At 41.6% G+C, this 25757-nt stretch overlaps 1 protein-coding gene across 11 annotated transcripts; it reads right to left on the bottom strand.

The window, feature by feature from the left end:
• Positions 1–24773, bottom strand: ehbp1l1b (EH domain binding protein 1-like 1b). Of its 11 annotated transcripts, none has more exons than XM_079566951.1 (27): positions 24337–24773; positions 21253–21310; positions 20402–20497; positions 20093–20146; positions 19844–20022; positions 19020–19138; positions 17827–17907; positions 15858–15923; positions 15647–15778; positions 14891–15073; positions 14508–14676; positions 13757–14038; positions 9929–13453; positions 9249–9533; positions 8351–8752; positions 5078–5333; positions 4790–4938; positions 4607–4655; positions 4212–4533; positions 2410–2468; positions 2289–2331; positions 2165–2217; positions 1684–1804; positions 1509–1608; positions 1364–1437; positions 1143–1257; positions 1–660 (listed from the first exon to the last, which is right to left on the bottom strand). In XM_079566951.1, exons 1-27 carry the CDS (start codon positions 24438–24440, stop codon positions 573–575), a joined length of 7164 nt encoding a protein of 2387 aa, XP_079423077.1. In that variant the 5' UTR covers positions 24441–24773; the 3' UTR covers positions 1–572. The 11 variants fall into 11 exon arrangements, with proteins under 11 accessions (XP_079423077.1, XP_079423081.1, XP_079423080.1 ...); XM_079566955.1 differs by having other exon boundaries at positions 1684–1795; XM_079566954.1 differs by having other exon boundaries at positions 14891–15070.
• Between the last annotated feature and the right edge of the window lie 984 nt (positions 24774–25757).

The raw sequence follows: 25757 nt of genomic DNA, 5'->3' as shown, positions 1-25757 counted from the left end.
GAATGCCACTGAAAAATACTGCAGCAGCGCAACATTTTTCAAAAGCTCCAAAACATGCACAAACTCTCTTTACATATTTTTCATCATCATAACTTTACATACTGTTTTAAAGGCACATATGGTTTAATTTTGTGCAAAAAGATCTACCACTGGCATGCCAAGATAAATAGAAAACTTGAATGTGATTCACATACATTCACCACAAATATCAGGCAATTAGGCCTACTGCTAATTTGGATTTGAGTCCAGCTCATTACTTTTTGCATAGCTTTCAAAGTATAGTCAGTTCACTGGTATAAGATGTATATACTTATGTGTGCAATCTGTTACATTTAATTTATCTATCTTGAAGTGCACTTGAGAAGAAAAAAAAAACACAGTCAATCCCACATTTTCTTTACAAAACCATTTTAAATACTGAACCCACAAACACTCTGAACTCCTATGTGCAAAAGAAACACAGCATAATTGAAAATAAATAATAAACTGTAGTACAAATCAAAATAATACTATTATTTAAGACAGATGGGAATTGAAATGTCACAATCATCTCCCGATGAAAGGCACAAGTTTCACTGAAGAACACATTTTTCTTTGTTGTTGTACTTCCTCCTCCTCATTTCCAGACCGCGCTCCAATCGCTCGTCCTCCTCTAGGGCCCTGCAGGAAGGGGAGGACTGGTCATTTTAGCAATTTATTCATTCATCCATATTTGTTAATCATTTTTTAACATTTTCTTTTAAAATTGTTAATGTGTAATGTTTTTTATCCCTTGAGTTTTTCTGCAGCTGGACCTGTGTGCGACATTTGGTCATTGTTGCCAGACCCAAAACTTAAATTATTAATTTAATCATTTAAGAAGAACAAACAAATCATATTGGGTGGGATCCACTTGCGAAAAGGCAATACTCTCCCCACGCAGAACAATTTAACAAGCTAAGAGCCGATAACAAGGAGGAGCTAATGTCAAGTGTAACCCCTGCATACTGGAGGGATATAAAGTCCCAGTTTATAAACGGAGGAACCAGAAACACTGAGGGAGGCCATGTCAAAAATTTGACTTATTTAAAACTGAGAGCTCACACAAACGTAATTATTCACATCAGACACCACATGTATTGCTGATGTTATTTTACACTTACACTCTCTCTTTGGCATCAATATCCCTGATTATCTCATCTCTCTGATTCACCAAAGACACCAACTCCTGGAGAAGCAGCTGCTCCCTCTGCTGCTGAGCTGAGGACTTCTGCCAGTCTGAATAACAAGGCAAAATCATAGCAAAAAGATCCACACAAGGCAAAAGTTAAAACTGTCTCTTTATCAGCACTGTAAAGCTGAAACTAATTTAATGAATCTTCACCTTCAATGGCCATCATGACTCGTAGTTCTCTGGTTAACAGGTCAAATCTCCTCTCCAGATCCTGTTCCTCTTGTCTGCACAATCAGAAGCATCAACAGATCAGCTTTGCAGTACTTACACATGGCACAATTGTTCGTTGTCTTACAATAATTCAAGATTGTCTTGTCTTCGTATCAGGGCATTTTTCTTGTTCACTAAGGTAAACCACTCCTGGATTAGACGCTCCTCCTCATCGCGGTCACTTCCTGCGAAGATTTGGAATAGAAAATGTTGATTCACCTGTTGTTGAAAACTGTGCTCCGCCATTGCTGACCCCTCACCTGTTTCCATGAGGCTCCGCAGTCTCCTCTCCACCACGGCCGCTCTGCTGTCGATGTGCTTCTGCTCCGTCTCTAAAGCGGCCAGTTCACTCAGGACGTACTGACTGGTGTCCTGCAGGCGCTGACCCCAAACCACACAAAACCAGACACACGTGAGAGTGAGCCAACCAGCACGGGATGGTTGCCATACAGGAACACACAGGGGACCAGGAGGACAGGGTGCAAAGAGGAGAAGAGAGAAAGAGAGGTCCGAGGATTAGCGACATGTCGAGGTGAAAAAAGATGACAATGACAATTGAAATCACAAATATAGTACAGACCCAGAGCGACATAATTAGCATGACTGAACGAGAGAGAAAGGTGGACCAATAAAAAGTCTGGGCATGAGGTTATTCCACAAAAATTGAACTGACTTGATATTTTACAGCAAAGGACAAATAGCACGAGAAACAAAGGAAACACAAAGAAAGAGCGTGCTGACCATGGTCTCCTCAACAGGTTTAGGAGGCTGTATCCCGGTGTCACTGTGCAGCTCTGCAGGCAAAAACAGCGATCAGTTATAAAACAATGCAAAGGGAAAATGAACATTTTGCATTCAGACTAACCTGAGTTATTAGAACCTTGAGTGGCACTAGGTGTGTCTTCATCCTACGGGACAAATTAATAATCCAGATGTTTACAAAGCTAAGACAATGTTAGCGCGGTCTGATGTAGCTTTTAAATCACCTGACTGTTCGCCTTGCTGATGGCTCTTGGAGGCGCAGCTGGAGTTTTTGAATCTTCTCCTGGAAAAAGAAAACAACTATTCTTATAGAAGCCGTTTAAAATATTTCCAATAAAGAAATGTTAAAAAAAAATACACATAGTTCATACAGTAAGCTTTTATATTGATCAAGGTCCCAAAAGAGGGTTCTGTGACGGACCAAACAGTTATAGAGATTGGATAGAAAACCTAAATCCTTCATAACTTCCAATGTAATGATGATTGTGAATCTTTTACTATTCTATTGTGATGCATTAAAAGACACAGAAATGGTGGAGGGCAGACGGAGATTGAGGCAATATACAATATGTCGTCTCTAATAAAAATGAATCAAGCATGGTATCAGTGGTGAAAACAAAGGTGAGTAAGACTAGTATATGTATAAATAACAATAAAAGTCCTAATAATAAAGTATTACTATTACTATTATTACTACAACACTAATCACAAGAAATGATTAAATTACTATTTCTAAATACAGATCAAGATCAAACTAAATCACAAAACTGGAGGAGGGAGGGGGGATTGCATAAAAGAAATGATGAGTTAATAATGACAACAACAACATTGTTTGTAACGTTGTTTATCTTAAAGGCACACTGCGTAACATATACTATACTGTTGTCATCAACACAAAACATGCTCTTAATGTCAAGCTCAACACAGAAAAGGCTATTACTGCAGTGGGTAATCAAAGAATGGATCTGGATGAGGACCAAATTCTGACTTTAGTCGACATCGCCATGGAGACAAGCTGGAGACGTACCCACTCCCGGTAAAGCTACAGTCACGTCTTAGGAGAGCTGGGCCGCTCACAGAAAAAGCACATGCTTGTTTGTACATTTATCCATAGATATTTTTCAAAGATGAAAATATCTGTCATAATGTAAATAAATGTATTTAAATTTCATTTATTAGGTAGAATGTTACACAGTGTGGCTTTAAATAATAATACAGTGCCATGCTATAATGCTCCCTCTACCTCCGTTCATGTTCCATTTTTGGATAGTGTTTATATTTCAAACCATTTTTCAGCCTTCTAAAATATGACTTTCATTTGACTGAAAAGCACCACCTTGTTTTTCTGTCTTCTCATTCACCGATAATCCAGCCCAGTCCTGGTTTCTGTTTTCACCTAATTCCTTTGTCTCTTGTGCCAGTTAATCCACTCATCTCCCCTTCATGCACCTGCCCCTCCGCCCAGAGCCATGTGGTGTCCATTTTGTGATCACCAGTTTCCACATGTCTCCTGCATTTTAATAAGTCTTTCCAGCTGTTAAATCAGACCAGGCTCCTTCTGTTTTCCATTGGATTTGGAGCGTCTACATTCAGGCTCTACCAGCTCAACACTCCACTAACTTTCACCATTAAACCCACTGAACCATCTCCTGCTGCGTTTCAGGTGTTCCCCAAAGCATCTGTGCTTTTTAGGTTTTTTTTTTTTTATAACTTTGGGGCATTCATGTGCTTTTGATTTGGAAATATAGAGTGATGAGTAGTGAGAGGCTGGAAGCATTTAAAATAGAGTAATACAATCAAAGTTGGTGTAATATAAGCTAAAGTTGTACCAATCAAGACAGTGCGCTAAAATAAGTCATTAGTCTCCACTCATCTCGAGAGGAAACCTGTATGGTCGAATTTAAATGCTTGAATTTGAGTTGCAGTATCAATGTCAAGCCATTTTATTTCCCATAAAGTCAGCTTTATCTCACTTCATGTACTTCAAAATACCCAGTTACCCAACAAAGATGGATACGTCTCATACCTTTGCCTGATCTCTTGACTCTTGGCGGTGGGACGACCAGTGCTCCCCCTCCCTCCTCCACGGTGACCCCCTCGTTGAGTCGGGCCATGCAAAAGGCGGCGGCGGCTGTTTGGGAGGGGGCGGGGCCACTGGGGGACAGCCCGTAGCTGGACTGGCTGCTGTTGTGTTCGATCTGCAGCACGCTGAGCTCCTGGTGGGTGAAGTGGGAGCGGATCTGACTGAGGTATGTCATGACGATGAGCCGGTCCGGGACAGACAGCAGCACCATGTCCAAGGGCTCAAGGAGGCGAGAGATGCCCAGAGACTCGAAACCGTCAAACGCCTGTGAGTGAGAAAAAAAACTCAATTGTAATAACGAGTTGAGTAAGTCATCCAACCACCGTGCCGGAGCTTACCTTTTTATTGTTGATCTTGATATCATGAGGATCCAGTTGCTTAAAGTCACTACACAAAAGACATATAATTACCCACAGAATAATATAACAGCAAGTAGGTGATTGAAAAGACAGTGGTTAAAGTGAAATATGACTTTGATGAAGTTGGTTTTGCACACAAAAAAGGATTTCCGTCTTGCTTACATCTTCTCTGGGTGGAAGTGGTGCAGAATGGCACAGAAACCGAGTCCGTTCCTCCAGGATGTGCTGAAGTTGGTGACTTTGACCCCCTTGTAGTTTTGGGTGATGTCCTGACACCACTGCAGCAGCGACTGACTTGAGTTTACCAAGTCCTACAAATCATAAAAATAAAACGATAGTACTCAGTATTATCACACAGGAAGTGCATAGGACTTTGGAGGTTGATTTGTAACCAAGACGATTATTGCGATAGGGAAATATTAAAAGCTATTGAAACGTTTTATGTTGTACCTCTTTTGGGTGTTCCTTCCCATCAGCGTCTTCTTTAACCACTGCTGCAGGACACGTGGAGTCAGCTTTGACTTCTATGGTTTCTTCCTCTATCAAAGTTGGAAGTCTGGATGTAGATATCTCATACGGATGAGAGGGAGAAAGGCTCTCCGGAACCGTTGTGTGGCCACCATTTTGGCTTGGGATAATCACTGTCTTCTCCTCTAGCGACGTCTTCCCTACTCCGTCAGTGACATCGGATAATCTGTCTTTGAGTCTGGAAAACAGAATACAAGGGCGTTGGGAAAACAGGATCAGAGTGCATTTAATATAAAAATGGCATGATTGTGGTTAGCGTAAAGCAGCAGGCGATCTCTTATGTTACGTGCAGCAGCCAAATGATTGGGCAGTACGAGTTACTTGATGTTACAACCACAGAAAGCAATGCAAGTTAGGCAAACTTAACTCTTGGATAACAGTGGCATGTTAATGTACTCAGTCAGCCATCTTAAGACTAGTTCCATCAAATATCTTGTGCCATTGACTTATTTCAGAAAAAACATTACAACTAACGATCCGTGTTTTGTCGAAATGCATGATTGCAATTATGAACATATTCATTGTCATCCAGAATGTTTCTCGAGATATGTTTGCGTTTCTCAGTCAATAACCACGATTAAAGCTGATGTTTTGTTATGTCATATTCTGTAATATAGTATATAGCAGTACGTCTTATGAGCAAATGCTGTGCAACCAGGCAATTGCTTTGTTGCAATCTGCCTTCAAGCCAAATCAGAGCTCTTTGTGCCAAGCAGCAGCTGGTCCATAGCCCATGCTGACTTACATGTCCACCTCCATCTCTTCACACACTTGTTTTTCAGACAGAGGGATTTCCTGCATGGCTTCCACTGTTGGAGTAACCACATCGACCTCTACGTCCATCTCTTGTGGATCAGGAATTAGTCGTTTCATGGCTTTGGGGCCGGTGACGGGAGACCGGTCACCTGACATGTGCTGGAGTCTGGCCAATAGGAATCTCTCCTCCTCCTGCAGTTGCTTGTTTTTGGTAACTTGGCTGCATACAGGTGTTTGAGATACGACAACCTCCTCTTTCGTCTTTGTATTTTGCGTTTCCTTCTTTTCAGTCACTTCATGTTCAGCAGCGCTTGCTTTGGAGTCCTCAGCTCCCAGTGTTTTATCGACAGCATTTTGAGCAGGTTGACAAAGCACAGTAGAAGTTACAGCATCTTGATCCAGATTGGTGGCTTCTGGTTTTGTGCTAATTTTGGCTTCTTTTATTTCAGGTTGCTCAGTTAACAATGTTATTTTTTCGTGAGGTGAGCATGGGTTGATGGTTAGGAAAAACTCAGTCCTGTTTTGGGGAGCGTTTAAATCCTTCTGTTGATCTTGTAACGGCTGATCAGAAGTAGCCGGTTGCTGTGGAGACGGTTGGTCTGGGCTAAAGAAAGGAAATACTTGTGAATACAGTAATTAATATTAATCTGACCTCTGTTATAACCTGCAACTACAGAAAAGCAAATTACTTCGAGACTCTGCACTTTCCAATTTAGTCAATATATGTATTTGGTGTTTGTATTTTAGATGGGACAGAGCAGGTTCATGAAACACATTGAAACACACATACGGTAAGCATGCCAGACTGTAGCCATTGTCTATGTTATACCAACTGTCCCGCATTTGCACTCTCATTCACACATCAGTGTCCACAGACAGTCACAAGACGGGTGAAGAGAAGAACAAAATGCAACAGCTGGAGGCGGGAATACACTGATAACCGTTGGATTGGTGCGAAGCGCTCTGGCACTGGCCCCTGCCGCCCATCATGAGCAAAGTTAGTTCTTAATTCATTCATTATTACATTAAAACATAATGGGTGAGAAACATTCACTGTGTTAGAAGCATTCAGTCCCTTGACCTGATATAAAAAATATTCCGTCAATTAATCGGGATGACAAGCCATAACTCTCGATATTGCTGACACTCACCCCGTCTTGTCCATATACAGCTCTGCCAGCCAAACCGACCCCAAATCTTCATGCCCGCTCTCATACTCCACTTCCTCCTCTTCCTCCTGCTTCATCCAGGCGGGAATAGCACCAGACGGGACATTTTTAAGTTTAGTCCCCAATTGCCCTGCTTTGGTCGCTGGCTTTGTTGAAGCCGGTTTGTCATTCGCTGCAGAAACAGTCTGGATGGGCAAATGCACCTCTGATTTAGTTTCTTTACTGGTTAGCTTTTCATCAATTGCGATATCGTCTAGTTCAGCCTCTCGTAAAGGAGGGCCATTGGTGGGGTTACTTTGTGCTGGTTCACTTTTGGTAAGATCTTGTTTTGCCTCATCTATGACCAAAATTACTCCTTTCTTTTCGTTTTGCTGTTTTCTTAAAATTTCTTCTTCCATTGCAAATTTCTCCTGTTCAAGCTTCTCTTTTTCTTTGTGTGTCTTCTCTTCCTTCTTCTGATTCTCACTGGCAGCTAGACGCAGACTTTCCACAAAAGAAAGTGTCTCTTTGGGAGGATCTCGTGATGTTTTTGTGGAAGTTCGCCCCTCTAGGGTGTCACAGAAAGCTTTAGGTGGTGAAATAGAGATGGCAAGGGCATCCTCATCTGGAGCAGCGGCTGCGTTGGTTGGCGCTTGACCATTGGCTGCAGTTTTTGTCGGGAAAGTGTTTGCAGCCTTAATTCTACAGGACACAAGAATGAAAACAAGAACATTTTTGAGACAGTGCTGACCCTAAAGTGACCCCCCTTGAGCGAAAACATTGCAGGACAGCATGCGTGAAGGAGTGCAGTTTAGACTTTGTTTTGGTGTGTGTCCAAACTATTCTAGATAACAACTCATGAGAAAATATGCTTGCTGTTTTAGGAGCGGCTGAAGTAGACTTGGAAAACAGTAAATCAGTAAATGGCACATTATTTTCTCAGCATCCTTGATTCAATAAAAAAAAATCCATAAAATGTATACAATCCAATTACCAACAACTATTATCTCCAATAATGCCATTCAAATCATAGTAAGTGTACTGTATATGTGACTAAGCACCATCATTCACCACACAACCTCAGCCAGCAGAGGGCGCTGTCAACACATTCTGCTTGTAAATAAATTAAAGCATGTCCACAGGCTGCAAAGACATTGTGAAACACATTTGATGAAGTCAGTGAAGTTAGCCAACATCATGCAACTGAGATTGTCATGATTAATAAACAAATTACTGACACCATGCGGCTTTTAAATGCTTGTAGTATTTTTAGTCGCCGTCTCGCACTCACCCCCCGGTCACACCCCTCTCTTCGGGATGGCTCCTCCCTCTGTCCTGCTCTGCCTCCTCCGTGCTCTCCTCCACTGTAGCCCAAAGCTGTTTTTCTGCCTCTACAACAGGCTTTTCATTGTCCTTTATTACTCCATTGGTTGTATCCTGTTGTGGATCTACTGCTGGTGCCTGTGGGACGCGGTCTGGTTGTGATTTCGAGGGAGGAAGCGGTGCCAGGTCCAATGCAATGTGTCCGGGACTTGGTTCGGGGCTGGATTTCGGCTGGATTGCCGGTTCAGTGGTGTGTCTCCCGGGTTCCTCTTTAACCAATGGAGCGATAGGTTCACAAGGCACAATGCTTTCTGGAGTTTTATCCTGTGCAGCTGGCGGCACTTCAGGGCTTGCTTTAAAACTGTCCTCCCTGTGAACATAAAGAAAGTAACATTTATTACACATTCAATCTTTAATTTAGCTTTGAGTTAGAAGAGCGGACATGGCTTGGAAGTATGGGTTCAGGAAGTGTTCATGCCCTCGATTTATGCACACGTTGCTATGTTGAGGTCGGACACTGAAAATGTTCAAATTACTACAACTTGCTTTTATTATTAGGCTTGCATAGAGGTTGTATCTTCTCTGTTGTAGAGCGGGTGCTTTCTCCAATAAATGCTTTTCAGTTTTAGCCTAAATTTTATCAATTGAAAGGAATCTATATGTTTTTTTTTGTCAGACTACAACATAATAGAAAAAACAAAAGAGGTCTGAAAACATTCTGAACCCGCTAGAATTGGTGAAATAACAACATACTCACCCCGGATTTCCCAGCAAAGCACCACAAATATCATTATATATTTGAAAAGCAGTGTATAGCAAAAACAAGTGAAAGAAAGAGTAAAAGACAGCCCCTTATCCAGTCTTACCCTCTGCTCAAATCATTTAAATCTTGCGCAATAACTTCCATAGTCACAGCCTTTTCAGTTTCCTTTCCTGCTTTTTCCTCCAGCATTTTCCACCAAGGAATCTCAGCATCTGTTACTGTATGTTGTGGAGCTGTGACTGTGGGCAAAGCATCAACACACGGGAGTTTCTCTTGAGCGACGGACTGAACAATGTGGCCTGTCGGGGTTGGAGGGTTTTTACACGTTTGCTGCCTTTCGGGATTGTTTGGGATTGCGGCTTGCTTTGCGACAGAGGGGGGTTCAAGACTGGAATAAAGAGAGAAAAAAGGATCGTATCAGAAACCAAAAGTGGTAAAGACGCCTTGCAGAAAGCAGAATGAAATGATTTAAGTGATTATATGTGATTAAAGCTGGGGTAGAAGTTTCCAAAAAGTCATGTGATCCTATATTGTCTTGTGATGGGTTTATCACGTTTATACTCAATGTCTTCCAACGTCTTCCAACATGACAACCCCGCTCTACCTGCTTTCACATTCGTTTGGAAAGCTCAGTCTGCCTCAGCTTTAATTACTGGCAGCAAAACCTCATTATTCATGCACACTTTTCATGCAATGATCACTTTAGCCTGATTGATTGGTAGCAGCAATTCAAATCAATCGATCACCCCATTCGATTAAGTATCTCTTATTATTCTGACTCACCGCTCTTTGCTGTCCTGCGATTGGCCGATACTTTTGGGTGGATCGGGTGTAGCGCTCGTTCTGTCCAGAGGAGGGAGGCGAGGAGGCGCTTTCACTGCCAGAGGAGGTTTGTGCGTGACTTTCGACGTGGTGTCGATCAAACCTGAGGGAAATGTGTGTCCTCTCATTTTCTGTTTGTCTTCGTCTGATTTGTTCAGATCCGCCTCGTTCAAAACGGCGGCCATTTTTCTGCTCATCCTCTCGACTTCCTGTTTCTCTTTTTGCAGTTTTGCTTTTCGCTCCTCCTCCCGTTGTTTTCTTTCTTTCTCTCGTAGCTCGTTTTCTTCCTTTTTCCTCATCATTTCCTCTTCCTGCTGCCTCCTTCTTTCCTTCTTTATTTCCTCCTCGAGATGTCTTTTCACTTCCGCCTCGTGTTTCTTTCTCTCCTGTTCTTTATGTCTTTTCTCTTCTTCCCTTTTCACTCGCTCCTCTTCCTGCCTCTTTCTGTCTTCCTCTTCCCTCTGCTTCCGTTCCTTCTCTCTGAGTTCAGTCTCTTGTCTGACTTTTTCCTCTTCAGCTAGTCTCATTGCTTCCTCCTCCCTGTCTTTTCTTTCCTTTTCTTGTTTTTCTCTCAGTTCTTGCTCTTTTTTAAGTTTCTCTTCTTCCAGACGCCTCAGTTCTTCCAGACGTCTTTTTTCCTCTTCCTCCCGTTTCCTCTTTAATATATCTTCCTCCATTTTCCTTTTTGCTTCTTCTTGTTGCTTTTTGATCTCAGTCTCTTTCTTTAGTTTTTCTTCCTCCAACCGCTTCCTCTCTTCCTCCTCTTTTCTCTTCTGTTCCTCCATTTTCCTTTTCACTTCCTCTTCCTGTTTTCTCTTCTTCTCTTCCTCTTTCCTCTGTTCTTCTTCCCGGCGTATTTTCTCTTCCTCCTCTTTTTGCTTTCTTACTCTTTCTTCTTTCTCTTTAAGGTCTTGTTCTTTTTGAAGTTTTTCAACTTCTAAACGTCTTCTCTCTTCCTCCATTTTCATTTCCTCTTCCTGTTTCCTCTTCTTCTCTTCCTCTTTTCTCTGTTCTTCCTGGCGTCTTTTCTCCTCCTCCTTTTGCTTTCTTACTTTTTCTTCTTTCTCTTTCAGCTCTTCTAAACGTCTTCTCTCTTCCTCCATCTTCCTTTTTGCCTCTTGTTGCTTTTTTAACTCAATCTCTTTCTTTAGTTTTTCTTCCTCCAACCGCTTCCTCTCTTCCTCCTCTTTTTTCTTCTGTTCCTCCATTTTCCTTTTCACTTCTTCTTCCTGTTTCCTCTTCTTCTCTTCCTCCTCCTTTTGCTTTCTTCCTCTTTCTTCTTTCTTTTTAATCTCTTGTTCTTTTTTAATTTTTTCATCTTCTAAACGTCTTCTCTCTTCCTCCATTTTCCTTTTTGCCTCTTCTTGTTGCTTTTTGATCTCAGTCTCTTTCTTTAGTTTTTCTTCCTCCAACCGCCTTCTCTCTTCCTCTTCTTTTCTCTTTTTTTCCTCCATTTTTCTTTTAATTTCCTGTTTTCTTTTCGTCTGTTCTTCTTCCTGGCGTCTTCTCTCTTCCTCCATTTTCCTCTTTGCCTCTTCGTGTTGCTTTTTGATCTCAATCTCTTTCTTTAGTTTTTCCTCCCACAGTTGTCTCCTCTCCTCCTCCTCCTTAGCCTCCCTTTGTTCCCTTTCTTTTTCCTCTTTCCTTCTTTGTTCTTCCTTTCTACGTTTCATTTCCTCTTCCTGTTTTATCCTCTTCTCTACTTCTATCTTAAGTCTCTTTTCTTCTTCTTCTTTTTGCTTTCTTTCCCGTTCTTGTTTTTCCCTCAGTTCTTGTTCTTTTCTTATTTTCTCTTCCTCCATTTTCCTTTTTGCTTCTTCTTGTTGCTTTTTCATCTCTAAATCTTCCTTAAGTTTTTCTTCCTCTTGTCGTTTCCTCACCTCAGCCTCTTTCTGTTTCCTTTCTTCTTCCTTTTTCTTATTCTGTGCCTCCATTTTTCTTTTCCTTTCCTCTTCCTGTTTCTTCTTCTCTTCTTCCTCTCTCTGTTTTCTTTCTCTGTCCTGTTTCTCTCTCAGTTCTTGCTCTTTTTTAAGTTTGTCCGCCTCTAGTTGTTTTCTCTCTTCCTCCAGTTTCTTCTTTGCCTCTTCTTGTTGCTTTTTGATCTGCATTTCTTTTCTTAATATTTCTTCTTCCTGTCGCCTCTTCTCTTCCTCCTCTTTCTTCTTCTGTTCTTCCATTTTTCTTTTCATTTCCTCTTTTTTCTTCTTCTCTTGTTCTTCTTGCTGTCTCTTCTCTTCTCGCTCTTTTTGCTTCCCTTCCATTTCTTGTTTTTCTTTCAGTTCTTGCTCTTGTTTTAATTTTTCTTCCTCCATTTTCCTTTTTGCCTCCTCTTGTAGCTTTTTCATCTCTATCTCTTTCTTTAGTTTTTCTTCCTCCAACCGCCTTCTCTCTTCCTCCTCTTTTCTCTTCTGTTCTTCCATTTTCATTTCCTCTTCCTGTTTTTTCTTCTTCTCTTGTTCTTTCCTTACTTCTTCTTGACGTCTCCTCTCTTCCTCCTCTTTTCTCTTCTGTTCTTCCATTTTAATTTCCTCTTCCTGTTTTTTCTTCTTCTCTTGTTCTTTCCTTACTTCTTCTTGACGTCTCCTCTCTTCCTCCTCTTTTCTCTTCTGTTCTTCCATTTTAATTTCCTCTTCCTGCTTTTTCTTCTTCTCTTGTTCTTTCCTTACTTCTTCTTGACGTCTCCTCTCTTCCTCCTCTTTTCTCCTCTGCTCCTCCATTTTCCTTTTCATTTCCTCTTCCTGTTTTTTCTTCTTCTCTTGTTCTTTCCTTACTTCTTCTTGACGTCTCTTCTCTTCTTCCTCTTTTAGTTTTCTTTCCCTTTCTTGCTTGTCTCTCTGTTCTTGCTCTTTTTTACGCTTGTTTTCCTCCAGTCGTCTCTCCTCCTCCTCTCTCCTAATCTTTTCCTCTTCCAGCACTTTCCGTTTCCTCTCCTCCTCTTTCTTCTTCTTCTTTTCCTCCATTTCTTTTCTCTCCTTTTCCTCCTTCAATCTTTTCTCCTCCATCTTCCTCTTCACCTCCTCCTCTCGCTTCACGCGCTCCTGCATCTCTCTCATCCTCTCCTCTTCTTCTTCCTTAATTTTTATCATTATTCTCTCTTTCTCTTGCCTCCTCTCCTCCTCTCTCCTCAACTCTTCTCTCTCCACTCGCTTCATTTCCTCCTCCACTCGTTTCCTTTCCTCCTCCTCCTGCCTCCTCCTTTCTTCTTCCCGCTTTTTCCTTTCTTCCTCCTCCTGCCGCTCCTTCTTCTGCTTTAGTAATCTCTCCTCTTCTTGCTTCCTCTTCTCCTGCTCCTTCCTCACTTTTAGCTCCTCGTCCAAAAGCAGGCTCTTCTCCTCCTCCTTGAGTCGTTTCCTTTCCTCCTCCAAAAGTCGTTTCCGCTCTTCCTCGTGTTTCCTTGTCTCTTCCTCCTCTTTTCTTTTGCGATCCTCTTGCTTTTTGATTTGCTTCTCTTCTTCTGATTGTTTTGTCGTCGTTTTCTGTTCAAAACTGTACAACAAATAGACAACAACTCTTGTGTTATGCTTGCCCTCTGAAACTGAATTGGAAAACACAACAATCTCACTTGTTAGCCAATACACTGTATATGCTGCAACATTTCTCCACTCCAACCTATGAGCCTCCTCAGTCTCTCCATCTCCTCCTCCTCCTGAATTTTCATCAGTCAGCTCATCATCTCAATAAACTGTTATTCTTCGACAGTCTCCAAGTAACGTGGAGTTCACACATCCATGTAAATTATCGCTTTCCTGCTTATGTGTCTGTATCCTTTGTTTGAACACTGATACTCACCTAGGAGGACATCTTTTAATCGTGTCCCGTTTAGAATCCTCGTCCTCTTCCAAAAACAGAGCTTCGGATTCGTGTTCGGGAGACTCAAAAATGTCCTCCAGCTCGGCTAATGGGGGTCTCTCGTCACCAGCTTTACTGACCGCATTTTCCACCTCTCTTTTAGGAGTGATAAAAGCTGCTACGACACTCGTGGAGGGCTGCTGAGGTGCGCCGCTCTCGCTCATAGAGAAGGGCCAGGGAGGGGGCGGGGCTACGATCAGCTCTGGGTGGGACTGGCCCAGACTGGGGACAGAAACGAGGGGGGTGAAGTCATATTTTGGGTGTTATTTTGGAGAATGATTATGATGGCATGCGAGGGGGGTCAAAGACACAGCAGCCCGTCTGTAGCTGTCAGCCCGTGTTAGGATCTCAGAGCACAAGTCAAAGCACGAGATACCGTGCATTTGATGTAGTGAAATTCAGCCACTTGTTCTATGTTAAGGCTGCAAAATTGCCACTTCAGCCTCTCCATCTCCTCTTTATTAAGGGAGATATTTCCCTGAGCTAATCATACCCTTTATTGTATTGCTGACGTCTTTTTTTTTTTGGTCCCTCCTGGTTGTACGAACTATTTCAGTGCATTAGATCAGGCCACGCCAGAAGCACTGACTCCCAAAACACACAAGCTTCAAATTCATGCAGCACCAAAAAGTCTGTTTTTGCAAGGCACCAGGGCACACATGTCGCGCCAATATTTCATGACAAAACTCACCTTTGTTTATCAGCCTGTGCTTTATCTTGTGTAACTACTGTCTTTGGTTGTGCTGCTGGTTTCGCTGTTGCCTTGGCTCCACTGATGTTTGGCGCTGCATGGTTGTTTTGAGGTCTATCGTTTGTTTCTTCTGTGACGGGTTCCTCTTCAACGATACTGAGTGACGGACCTGCAGAATAAAGATTATACATCTTACTAAATAAAATGTTGAGTCACAATGATTTCACTAAGAACGATAACTGTGAGATTAGTTACCAGTTTCAGTGTCATAGTAAGCTCAATATCAGTTTAGAAATCGATCAGCTTTAGTATTGATTAGTGTCAGAGTATCTCATTATTATTTTGAATTCTCCAACAACGGTAAAGTTGACCACTAAATGTACCTGGTTTTGTTGTGTGTATCTTTACAGCCGCAGTATTTTGAGGCGGAGCATTGATAACAGAAGAACGTTTTTGAGACGCAGGTTGGAGTACAGACAGGGAGGAGAGAGGGTCACACAGAGCGTCCAGATCTGGGCTGACGAGCAACGGGACAGGGGCAGGATCTGGAGCGCCTACAGCACTCCCTAAAGGTCAGCACAGGAGAAGTAAAAGGACAGAAAGGAAGGAAAGATAGGACAGGTTTAGAAAAGAGAAGAAGCTGAAGTTGCAAGTAGGGATGCACCGATCCGGGTATCGGCTATTGGAGCCGATCCTGGAAAAAATACGATAACGGGTATCGGCCACAAATGTCCGATAGGCCTACTGAACTGATAGTCTACCAGTTTTGTCTCTCAATGCCTTAAAAACACAACTTCTACCACCTAAATCTATGTGAATATAGACATGCGGCATATCATTTTAAAGCGAGAATTCAATCGCTGATTAAGTTTTAACCTTCGCAAATGTATTTCTGATCGCCTCGCTAGCAATAGCATGCAAAAACAAGCGCTACATGAAGAGCAAATTTGCAGAAAAAGCACTGTCCATGATGCACATAACTATGTTGCAATTAAACAAGAGCAAGACAAGTAGATTATAAAAAAATGCAATATCAAAGTAACTGAAAATAATATTGTCTTTGGTCTGATCTTTACCCGCACAATATTGGATATAATTAAAATATTTGGTTTTGTGCACAAAAAATGATGAATGAATACCTGTCTCTGAAATAGAAGCAGATTTATTGGAAGGAGCTTGACTTGAATCAGGAGCGTCAGGAGAAAAGGGTGAAGGAGAGGAGGGACGAGCGACAGAGGCGACAATGTGAGGCTTGAAAAGATGAGACCGACCTGAGGGAGGCAGTATAGAGTTCACATGTGAGGAATTGGAGTGACATGTAATTGCAGAATTGTGAGGTTAAGTACAAACCAGAAGCTGAGGTCATGTCGTGCTCTGATTCAGCCTCTGGAGGGCGGTGTTGACATGAAACTGGGACTGAACAGGCAGGAGGAGAGAAAAGTGGAAATGAGAGAGCAAAAAATAGTTAGAAGGAAGCAGTGTGTTGATATGAGGTGTCAAAGTGAAAGAAGAACCACACTATTAAAAATATGTAAAGCTTAAAATAAATGCAACAAAGACGCAGCTAACATAAGCATGTCATATTAATATAACAGCATGCGTGCATTCACTATATCTGTCAATAACAGACAAAAATATGCTGGCAATAACTACCAGACTTGACAAAGAACCCATTTGAAATGACATAGTTTGTCTAAACCTGTCTGTACGTCATCCATTGGCAAACCACAACACCATGCAGTAACCAAAGCACAGCAGCTCCTTTAGGCAAGTGTTTCCTAAATAGAGGGTTAGGTCTGGTCTGACCAGAGAAGCACTGCAAAAACGTTTTCCATTTCTTTCGAAAGAGGAACTGTGAAAGAAAATGATGTTCACTACAAGCTACTTTTAGGCTACTTTTAAAGGGTAAATCGCAAACAAGGCAGTGTGCATTTCAAAACATGCATGAATATGGGCTATCCCGCCTGCTGATACCTTTTGTTGGGACTGACTGGAAGATTTTTGGCAGCGAAGGGGGCTGAGAAAGAGGTTGTGGAACGGGGTCGGAAAGGGGGGCTGAGGGCTTAGTGGGAGAGGGCGTCTTGTCCAAATTTGATTTAGTATGCGGCTGCTTAGTGCCTGGGGCAGCTGTACTGGATGAATTTACAATAATATCTAGGGATGACATCACTGAGACCGACAGATTGCTTGTATCTTGTTCTGGGCAACGTTTAGAAGCTGCTTGACTTGAGGAAGGTGAAATGACTTGCTCTTTTGAATCTGTTATAGCCATTTGTGCAGAAACAGTGGATGGAGTTGCTGCTACAGCTGTATTTAGGGGCGGACTCTTCGAATGTGAGGTTGCTAGGTTACCCAAATCAACAGGAAGTGAGACAGGAAGTGCACCAGATGCGGTAGGCGAATCGTGCAGTTTTGCATCTGAAGCCTGAATGGTTACTTTTTTGTGCTTGGACCGGGGGGACGGTTGGGGGGAGGGGCCAGGGGAAGGCTGGGGATCTGATTGTGCTGGAGCGGAGGAGAAGGCGTGTCGTGTGTGGCGCGGCGACGGGCGGGGGGCCATGGGCAGAGGAGGGCGGGACGAGGCGGGGTCCCGGACTGAAATGGATAGATGGAGTGGAGAATGAGGTGAAACAGATGAGAAACACAGTGAAATATGAAATGTTATATAAAATGTTTGGCATATAATGGAAACATGATGGTTTGTCTTAATAACACCTATTAAGATTGTTATAAGGGAAATGTAATGAACTAATGAATCTCAGTGATGAAATAGTGAAAGATGATGATATTCAGACTGTAGTGCATCACAAATACAGTGCAGTAGATTACTTATGAATGTCTGCTGTCTTGTTTTGGCTTAAAATTCATATAATGACCATTGCTACAGTGGTTATTTGTAGGTTTTAGAAGTTGTAAGCTGGATAGAGACAGAGCACACATTGTCTGGATTAAAAATGTGTAAAACTCCAAAATGTACCACGAAGAGATCAGTAAGCTGACCACACTGTTTATCAAGTTCATCTTGAAAGATTTCTTCAAAATTATAAAAACACCGGAACTAATTCCAGGTATGTACCGCCTGGGCCAAACTAATGTTATTAAAGGAAATTAGTAACAGCACAACGCTCCACATGACTTTATAGAGGATTTAGTGTACGAGTGCGAATGATGAGGAATGCATTTTCAACCACAGCTGAGCATTAGTATCAGTGTGTGAAATGGTCTGTTCTAGAGGATGTCCTAATTAGAGAGACTCTTAAAAAGTGTCGTGTAAAAGGGGTGCCACAAGGGTGTCAAATGGGCAAATGGTGGGAGATACCTGAAGATGGGGCAAGAGGCTTCTGGTTGGACGGAGGAGGGGGAGCGGGGCGGTTAGGACGAATGAGAGTGTGTGGAACAGCTATGGAAGAACAGAAGCAGCAAAAGAAAGAAAGAAAGAAAGAAAGAAAGAAAGAAAGAAAGAAAGAAAGAAAGAAAGAAAGAAAGAAAGAAAGAAAGAAAGGAAAAGATGAACCAGACCCACATTACACTAAACAAAATTTTCTAGCAACTCATGATAATATTTCCCCCTCATAAAAAGTAAAACCTGGAGCTGTGTTTTAATTCTGCATATTCTGTCAGTTCTGAGCAGTTCATATTCAGCTCATAACAAAAAAATCGCCCTGATGAAGACATAGCTGTCGAAACACGTTGGCGTTTTTTAATCTTCTTGTCCATGTATTGATAAAGGATTTTTAATTTTTGCTACTCCAGAGTGCCTCCATACCTTTTTTGACTGCTTTTGACACGCATAGCCAGTCTCTCCTCTGTTCTCATTCAGCTCATAACACTTGGCCCACAGCTGCTGATGTCACGAGGTCCGATCATTTCAGCTCTCCAACTGCCCATTAAAGCACGTCTTGCTCAAGCTATCATATAATGTTGTTATCCTAATTACTAGTTGCTCCTAATTGTGCCAGCAGAGGGCTAGTCCATGAGCATTGTATTAAATTAGAGCTAAATTTCATGATTTAAAGAAGACATTCTGAGCTTTGTTCCCTCTTCTACTTCTAAAACAAGTAGCTTCATTTAGGAAGTTTTGACGAGACTTTAAATCATCATAGAGGGGAACACAAAACATTAGTTAAGCTCATAATTCGTAACCAGACCCGATCTGTGCAGATTAGAGTTTAAAAGTGTGTTCGCCACTGCGTCAAAACATAGGTTAGCTGAGAGTAAAAACTTAAATAAACTGTTTTATAACATGTCATTCCCTCTACTGCCTGCAGAGGTCGCTTCAAGACAGTTTGAAATCTTGACTAGCCTAGTGTTTCACTCCTTACTGTCTTTGCTGGACATTATTTCACAATGTAAAATAGCAGTGGTAGCTAAAAGAAATTACACAGGATACGTCACTTTAAGACAGATAGTTTGTAAAACTATGGCGGTCCTGAAGTATTTCAAAAAGCCTGAATAAAGTGTAGTATACGGCCTTAAAGGTGGATTACAATGGGACAGTACTTAGACACAAACCTGTTGCATTGAGAGACTTTCTGTCCTCCTCTTCATCGCTCTCGTTGAAGTCGTCCAGGTTCCCGATGTCTGTGGGTTTGACACTCATCAAACTGGCCAGACTCTGCATGTCCTCGTCACTGAAAGAAAAAGGTAAAGCTTAGGCAGGTACAATCATTTACAAAATAATACTATTTGCCTTTGAACATACATATATATATATATATATATATATATATATATATATATATATGAGTCCAGAGTCCACAAGTACAGTATGTAGCAGTCTAGCAATAAATATTACAGTTTAAAAGCTTCCAAGTTAGATGCAAAGTAGAACCTCGACTCAGAGAAGGATGCCTATTTTAACTCCAGAGAATCTCATTTGTAAGGCCAATTGCAATTTTATTCCGCAGGTGCACACTGACATTGTGTCCTTGGGCAGGACACTTCACCAACCTTGCCTCTAGTGTCAGTGCACATTGGTGTGTGAATGAGCGTGTGAATGGGTAAGTAGTACCTGGATGTAAAATGCAGGTAGAAAGGCCCTATAGAAATGTGACTATTTACCCAAATGATATGATATATTATATGACATGACATATAACAATGATTTTCAGTTCACTGCATTGCTGTTTCACTACAAGCCATGACAGCAATGCGACCTCATTCAAATAAGCTAATGCTGCAGATTAGGGCTGTGTAACTAATCGAAACTTTCTATCACCAGTGATTAGTACAACCAAAGATTACAAAAATGCAAAATGCTAAAACTTCAAGGCGGACAGAAACAGTACAGCGATTTCTAAATGATTAAAATAAGATGGTGTAGGTGTTGCACTCACGTGGCTTTGCCCTCTCGGATAAAGACACAGGACAGGGACAGTTTGAGCGTGGCCTCCACCACTTTCACCGACAGTGGCTTCAGTTTCAGCGTCAGGTCGGTCTGTGTCGGGGTGGGGCTGGCAAAGCGCTTCATGTTGACGTCTGCGGACGCCAGGACTTTGCGATGCCCCTTGTTTTCCTGAGGATGAGTAGATTTTTATGAGTTTCGTTCTAACAAACATTGCAAAGTTGGAGAGGGTTATGCTTACCCCCTCAATGACAAAAGTCCACTCTTTGTCCTCAAACTCGTCAGCATTAGGATCCTAAAACATAACAAGCATAAAGTAATCGCTCAAAGCATTACACAAGGCACAATTTTATCATACCATAGTTGGGGATGGAAATATTAAAAGTAAAAATAAACATACATTTCAGGCATAATCAAAGACAGGATGTCCCTCCCCTATGTCTTGGTGACATAATGGCAAGCACTCATCTGACCCTGTTCACCCCTCAGTAACCCTTGACCTATATTCGCAGTGTACAGTATAAACAGGGGGCCTGTTTGCTGATGGTACCTTGAAGAGAGTGACTGAGATGTCAATGTTTTCTGGGACGGGCCACACCACCATCCCTCTGTACGGGTTCTTGATTCCTGGCTGCCAACTGTGGAGCTAAAACACACAATAGACGCCGCTGTGTCACCGCATTGAATTACTATTACTTTTTTTAATATAGCAAACAGCAAACACACAGCAACAAACAGCATTACTAAATTCCTTAATCATCTATTGTAGATTTACAATAAACCACCCAGGGCCAGGAACATCTGAAGAAGCCAGGTTCACCCGCAAACACTTTGTAAACAGTGAATGAGTTGACATGTTCTTTTAAAGGTGCATGATGCAACTTTTTTTATTTTGTATATTTGTGCTTATTTGACCTTGTAGTGACCCAGCAGCTGTATGAGAAGGCAGCATGGCGCCTTTACTTCGGTCACAGTGGTCTCTACAATGCTCCTGGATCAATTGTTTTGTAGGTTTTCTGGTGAGAGGCTCCAACAGCAGTCATCATAGAGACCACTGTGATGCAAAGTAAAGGCGCCATGGTGACCATTCATACAGCTGCTTGGTCACTACAAGGTCAAATTATGCATAAATATCTACTTTTTTCCCATATAAAAAGTTACTTAATGCACCTAAAAGCATGACTTTATTATTGGCAAAAGGATTTTTTTCAAATTTGAACATAATAATGATCTGTTTTAGAATAAGCTCTTTCAGTTCAACGCTCCCATCAACAATGTTCATTTGGACCGCAAGAACATGCAAAAAGAAGAAAAAAGAAAATGTACGTCCATAATAGGAATGAGAGAAAGTCTACCACGCCCTGTTCCATATACTTCGTTTTGTGGCGTGTTTGTTTTTACCTTGGAGCACATGCGGCGGTTCCTCCTGGTCCACACCACTCTCAGTTTGTCCGGCTGCCTGGAGAAGCAATCAACAGACAAGAGACTGTAAAAACACTTCAAAGTTAGGTCGCTTTACTATGCACCTGCTGAAAGTACATGGCATGACATAGTCCATTGTGGATCAGCCAGTTAGAAGTGATCATATCGCAATTTTCACTTTAAATTCCCCTAAGAGAGATAACTATAGCTCTCTGCTCCATCGGAGAATTCACACTTCACTGTGATTGGTTAAATCCGCCCTTTACTCACTCAAAAGGTGACAGCTGACAGGCGGAGATGAGGAAAGTAGCGGACGTGCCAGTGCTTGACCAGAAATAACTCTGAATCATGATACAAAGATATTGAGAAATGGGGAAATTATCCCTGGCTAACTCTTGTTCCAGGAAATCCTATGTTCATAGCCTAAACAAACTGTCCCTCTTCAATCAGGACTGCTTCAGCCTCTATCACACCAGTGATGGAAATATCTAAAGAGAGCAATACATTCTTGAGCAATACCTGCTAAATGGCAATGTGTGGTGATGTGTATGATTTATGTAATGCTGCCTATCAACAAGCTCATAAGATCTAACTGACCCAGTATAAGGACAGAAGGTCTTGTGACCATCATTGCTCCATAATTACCCTGCAGAGTCATTTGATAAATAATAATACTAAATAGTAGTTTATTCATGGGGGCTTTTACATCTTGAGTAACTTGTGAGTTCATTCCTTCGGCATTTTCACACAGCTGCTAAACAGGAAGTGACACAGGAAGCTCAGAGTCATGTGACCTGCATCTAAATTAGGGGCCAGGCTTTTCATAGGAAGAGGGATACCCCCCAGGTAATAAAATACATCCGTTAATAAGGAAATATGTGAACATTGAAACATGATTTTGTATAATGCAAGAAGGCATGTACATCTTCATAAGTAGCCCGGGACAAAACGACGAGGAGTAGAATGGTGTTGTCGCAGCGATCAATTGTATGCACAGAATAGACCACACTGCACAACATAATGACATGTTTCTAGAATGCATTACACCACTGATGTTTGTTTTCCCTCTGGCACACAGTTGGTTCAATGAAGTATTTCTGTGCTGTCTTTTGTGTTATTCTGTCATTGTCACATGCTCATGGATCAGCCTTTGATCTCAGATATTTTTTGGCTCTCTTCACACAGTGGGTCCAATTATGTTGTTTGGCCTAAGACTAAGTACTTGTTTCACATAACAGCCAACCAAGCAATTATGCCCTGCCCCAACAACAAGCCATTTGCATCTCGTGCCTCACACTAAACATACAAAATAAATACAAATTAAATCTAAAAACATGAATAAACATGAGACTGAACCATGGATTCCTGGTTGCACAATGGTTACAAAACTTGAATGTAACGACTAATGCACGATGTTTAGTCTGTAATATCACATGGTCATCGTTCTGACACGTAGTTACCTTTAATCACTGATTTCCCCATTTCAGGGAGTGGCACCGCCTATTTCTTAATCACTCTTTGTCTTATGTGCTTCCAGCATTATTACAGGGCAACAGTTAACGAAAGCTGAGACAGTACATGTACTTGTATAGTTACATGTGTAGTAACTACACCCCTATTGACAGGTTACAAGGTGCAGAGCGTTTGTTGGCATGTGGGCAAAGGTCTAAAGATCTTCAAGTGTACTCTTGGAAAGTGGAAGATATGGAAAGATTGAGAAATAACCACTGTATATTATGTAATTGTCCTAAACACAGAGGATTGATTGATTACGACACTGACTTCATTTTAGTTTTCAGAGCTTGCTTGTTTCTTTTTTTTGGTTTAAGTTGTTGGTAATTAATTGTAAACAGAGCAGATGGTACGGTAAGGCCATCCCTGAACTCAAGGCAACACAATAACCATTCAATAACCAATCAATAAATAAAGACAATTAAGTTTCATTATTTCTAAATCAATATAATTTGCAGATACACTCTCTGGAGTGTCCATCAAACATGGGAATAAGCAGTTGATTAGACTAGTGGTTCCCAAACTGTGGTCACTTCAGATGGTACTTTTCATCTTTGTTTAATTTAATCACAGTTTTATTTTTTGACGAAATTGAGGCCCGGTTAAATGATAAACCCAAATTTGTTTAGGTCGTGCATGATGTGAAACATTTGAGAGCCACTGGATTATACCGTCCCTGATTACAGTGTCCAAGTAATTATGAATATTATTTATTTCAATCAACTCCACAATGTATGTCAATTTCAAAAACAACACAGACTCCCATCACTGTCTTTAACCTCTATCAGTCAAAAGCTGGGATTAACCTTAAAACAAACAATAGTGCAGGCATGTTATGGGTTTGTTAAGTTTCACAGCGGCACAAATAACACGCCTGCATTTCTTCTTCAAATTATAATAGGTAATAGTAAGTCAGGTCAGTACATTTACATTAGACATCAGTCCTGGTACAGGCTGAGTCACCATTTGCTGTTCTCCATCACAGGAAATGTCACCGAGCTGGAACACATCCAGCAGTTTTCCTGCAAGTTGACATGATGATGTCAACATAGGTCTGTAACTCTGACAGAAATATAGAGAAGACGAGCACATGTTTCACAACGTTTATGTGCTTTAATTGCTTATAGTGACTTCTTTAAATGATTAGTTTTATTCCTCTTCATCCAAGGTTGCTGGGTTGTTAATTATGCCATAGGCTTAAGTCACCATCCGTTGTGTAAACTAAATATAGTCTTAAGTATAGGTGCTATGCCAAATGTCACATCTCTGTTGTGTTGAACCAAGGAGGAGAAGGTTAAAGGCATCAATATTTTATTTCCCGCAGAGTCTAAATAATTCCCTCTCCTGTAACCTAAATGTCATTAAGTGTGACCCCTGAACCTAAACTCACGCTTGTGCACGGGAGACTGACGAAGTAGCGGAAACAATTTGACATGAGAGGTGAAGAGGTGACGCGAGGATAAAATACTACATGACAATTGATCACAAAGAAGACACGCTTTCCAGAACAACATACAGACTTAATGAGTCATTACCTTGTATTTGACTTACCATTTTTTCGTGCACTCTAAGACCAGCTCCTGGTAAGACGCCACGAACTGAAATTTGGAAGCCTTTTTACCCACGCGCTGCAGTCGCTTCCACACCGACGTCATGACGCCGAAAAGTTATAATCCGCTGTCAGTACTAGCCCGTTCTGCGATTATTATCCAAACACGTTCGTTAAATGGTCTTCTACCACTTCAGTGCTGCTGCTGCTGCTGCTGTTTCACACAAGCTCCAACATGCGCTGCTTCATTCAGTGGTTGAAGTCAAATTACGCACGAGAAAAATGTTAGCCATACAATACAATGAGGAACTGAATCCGGTGGTGTTGTCATATGGGCGCATCCGAAAAAAACACACACAAAAACCTCGTGGTCGTTTGCTTCACTGGGAAGGAGTGAGGGTTTGTTGTAATACAGGGCAAGATCTCTACAGTCCCCTCCCTCGTGCTCACAGGGGGGTATGGCGTTAACAGCTGCAGGCAGAGAGAGAGAGAGAGAGAGAGAGAGAGAGAGAGAGAGAGAGAGAGAGAGAGAGAGAGAGAGAGCGCATATGCAAAGTGATGTATGCAAAGGTTTATCGGACGCTGGGCTGAATAGACAGTCGTTATTACCGCGCATTAGACTTTGCTCCTGTCTGTGTCACTGGGACGAGCTTATCTGAGAGTAGACCTCATCAGTCACAGTAAGCTGCGTGCGCAAAAGGCTGCAAGGGACTATACCCCTATAGACAGTGGCACGCAAGAGAATACTGTTGTTTTCTAATGCAATAAATAGGCCTATATTTTGAAAAGGAGGAGCTGGAAAAACCTTATTTCAACTTTAAACACAATTAATCGGCCACACACTGTATTTTAAAGACAACTCATTTACTTATTCCTCCTTGTCCTGTGAATGTTTACATGTTATGGCTAATAAAAGTACGATAAAATGTAATTGTTTGGGTGGCATTAGTTTAAGCAGACACTGTTTACTCATTCTTATGATTTTAGTAAAGATCAGACCACATTTTATGTCCAATATAGGCAGAAATGTGAGAAATTCCAGAGTGTTCACATACATTTTCCTCCCACTGTATATGGTTGACAGTTAATCATCCTCTCACCAATATAGCCCATGAAGTTTTCAGCTGCACGTAAGAAAGGTGCTGATGCCATTTTAAGACAGCCTTCATATTGCAAATGTTTCAAGTATGACTCAAAAACCTGGCAAACTCTTCATTTGACCTCATTTCTGGCAGACCGCGACAGGTATGAGAGATGGAAAAACAAATGAACAAAACCAGGAAGGAACAGGGCAGGGAATGAGTGACTTTTCCAGTACCAATACCAAGGAGCTTTCAGTCTCGTCATTATTGCCTTATTATTGCAAATTGGTCTGAAGACGGTGCCGAAGCCAAGTCAAGGCCCAGACTTGTCACTCTCTCTC

Source organism: Gobius niger (assembly GCF_951799975.1).
Source record: "Gobius niger genome assembly, chromosome: 11".
In the NCBI taxonomy this organism is placed as follows: Eukaryota; Metazoa; Chordata; class Actinopteri; order Gobiiformes; family Gobiidae; genus Gobius; species Gobius niger.
Note: the sequence above shows the minus strand (reverse complement) of the source record. Positions and strands in the feature narration are given on the sequence as shown.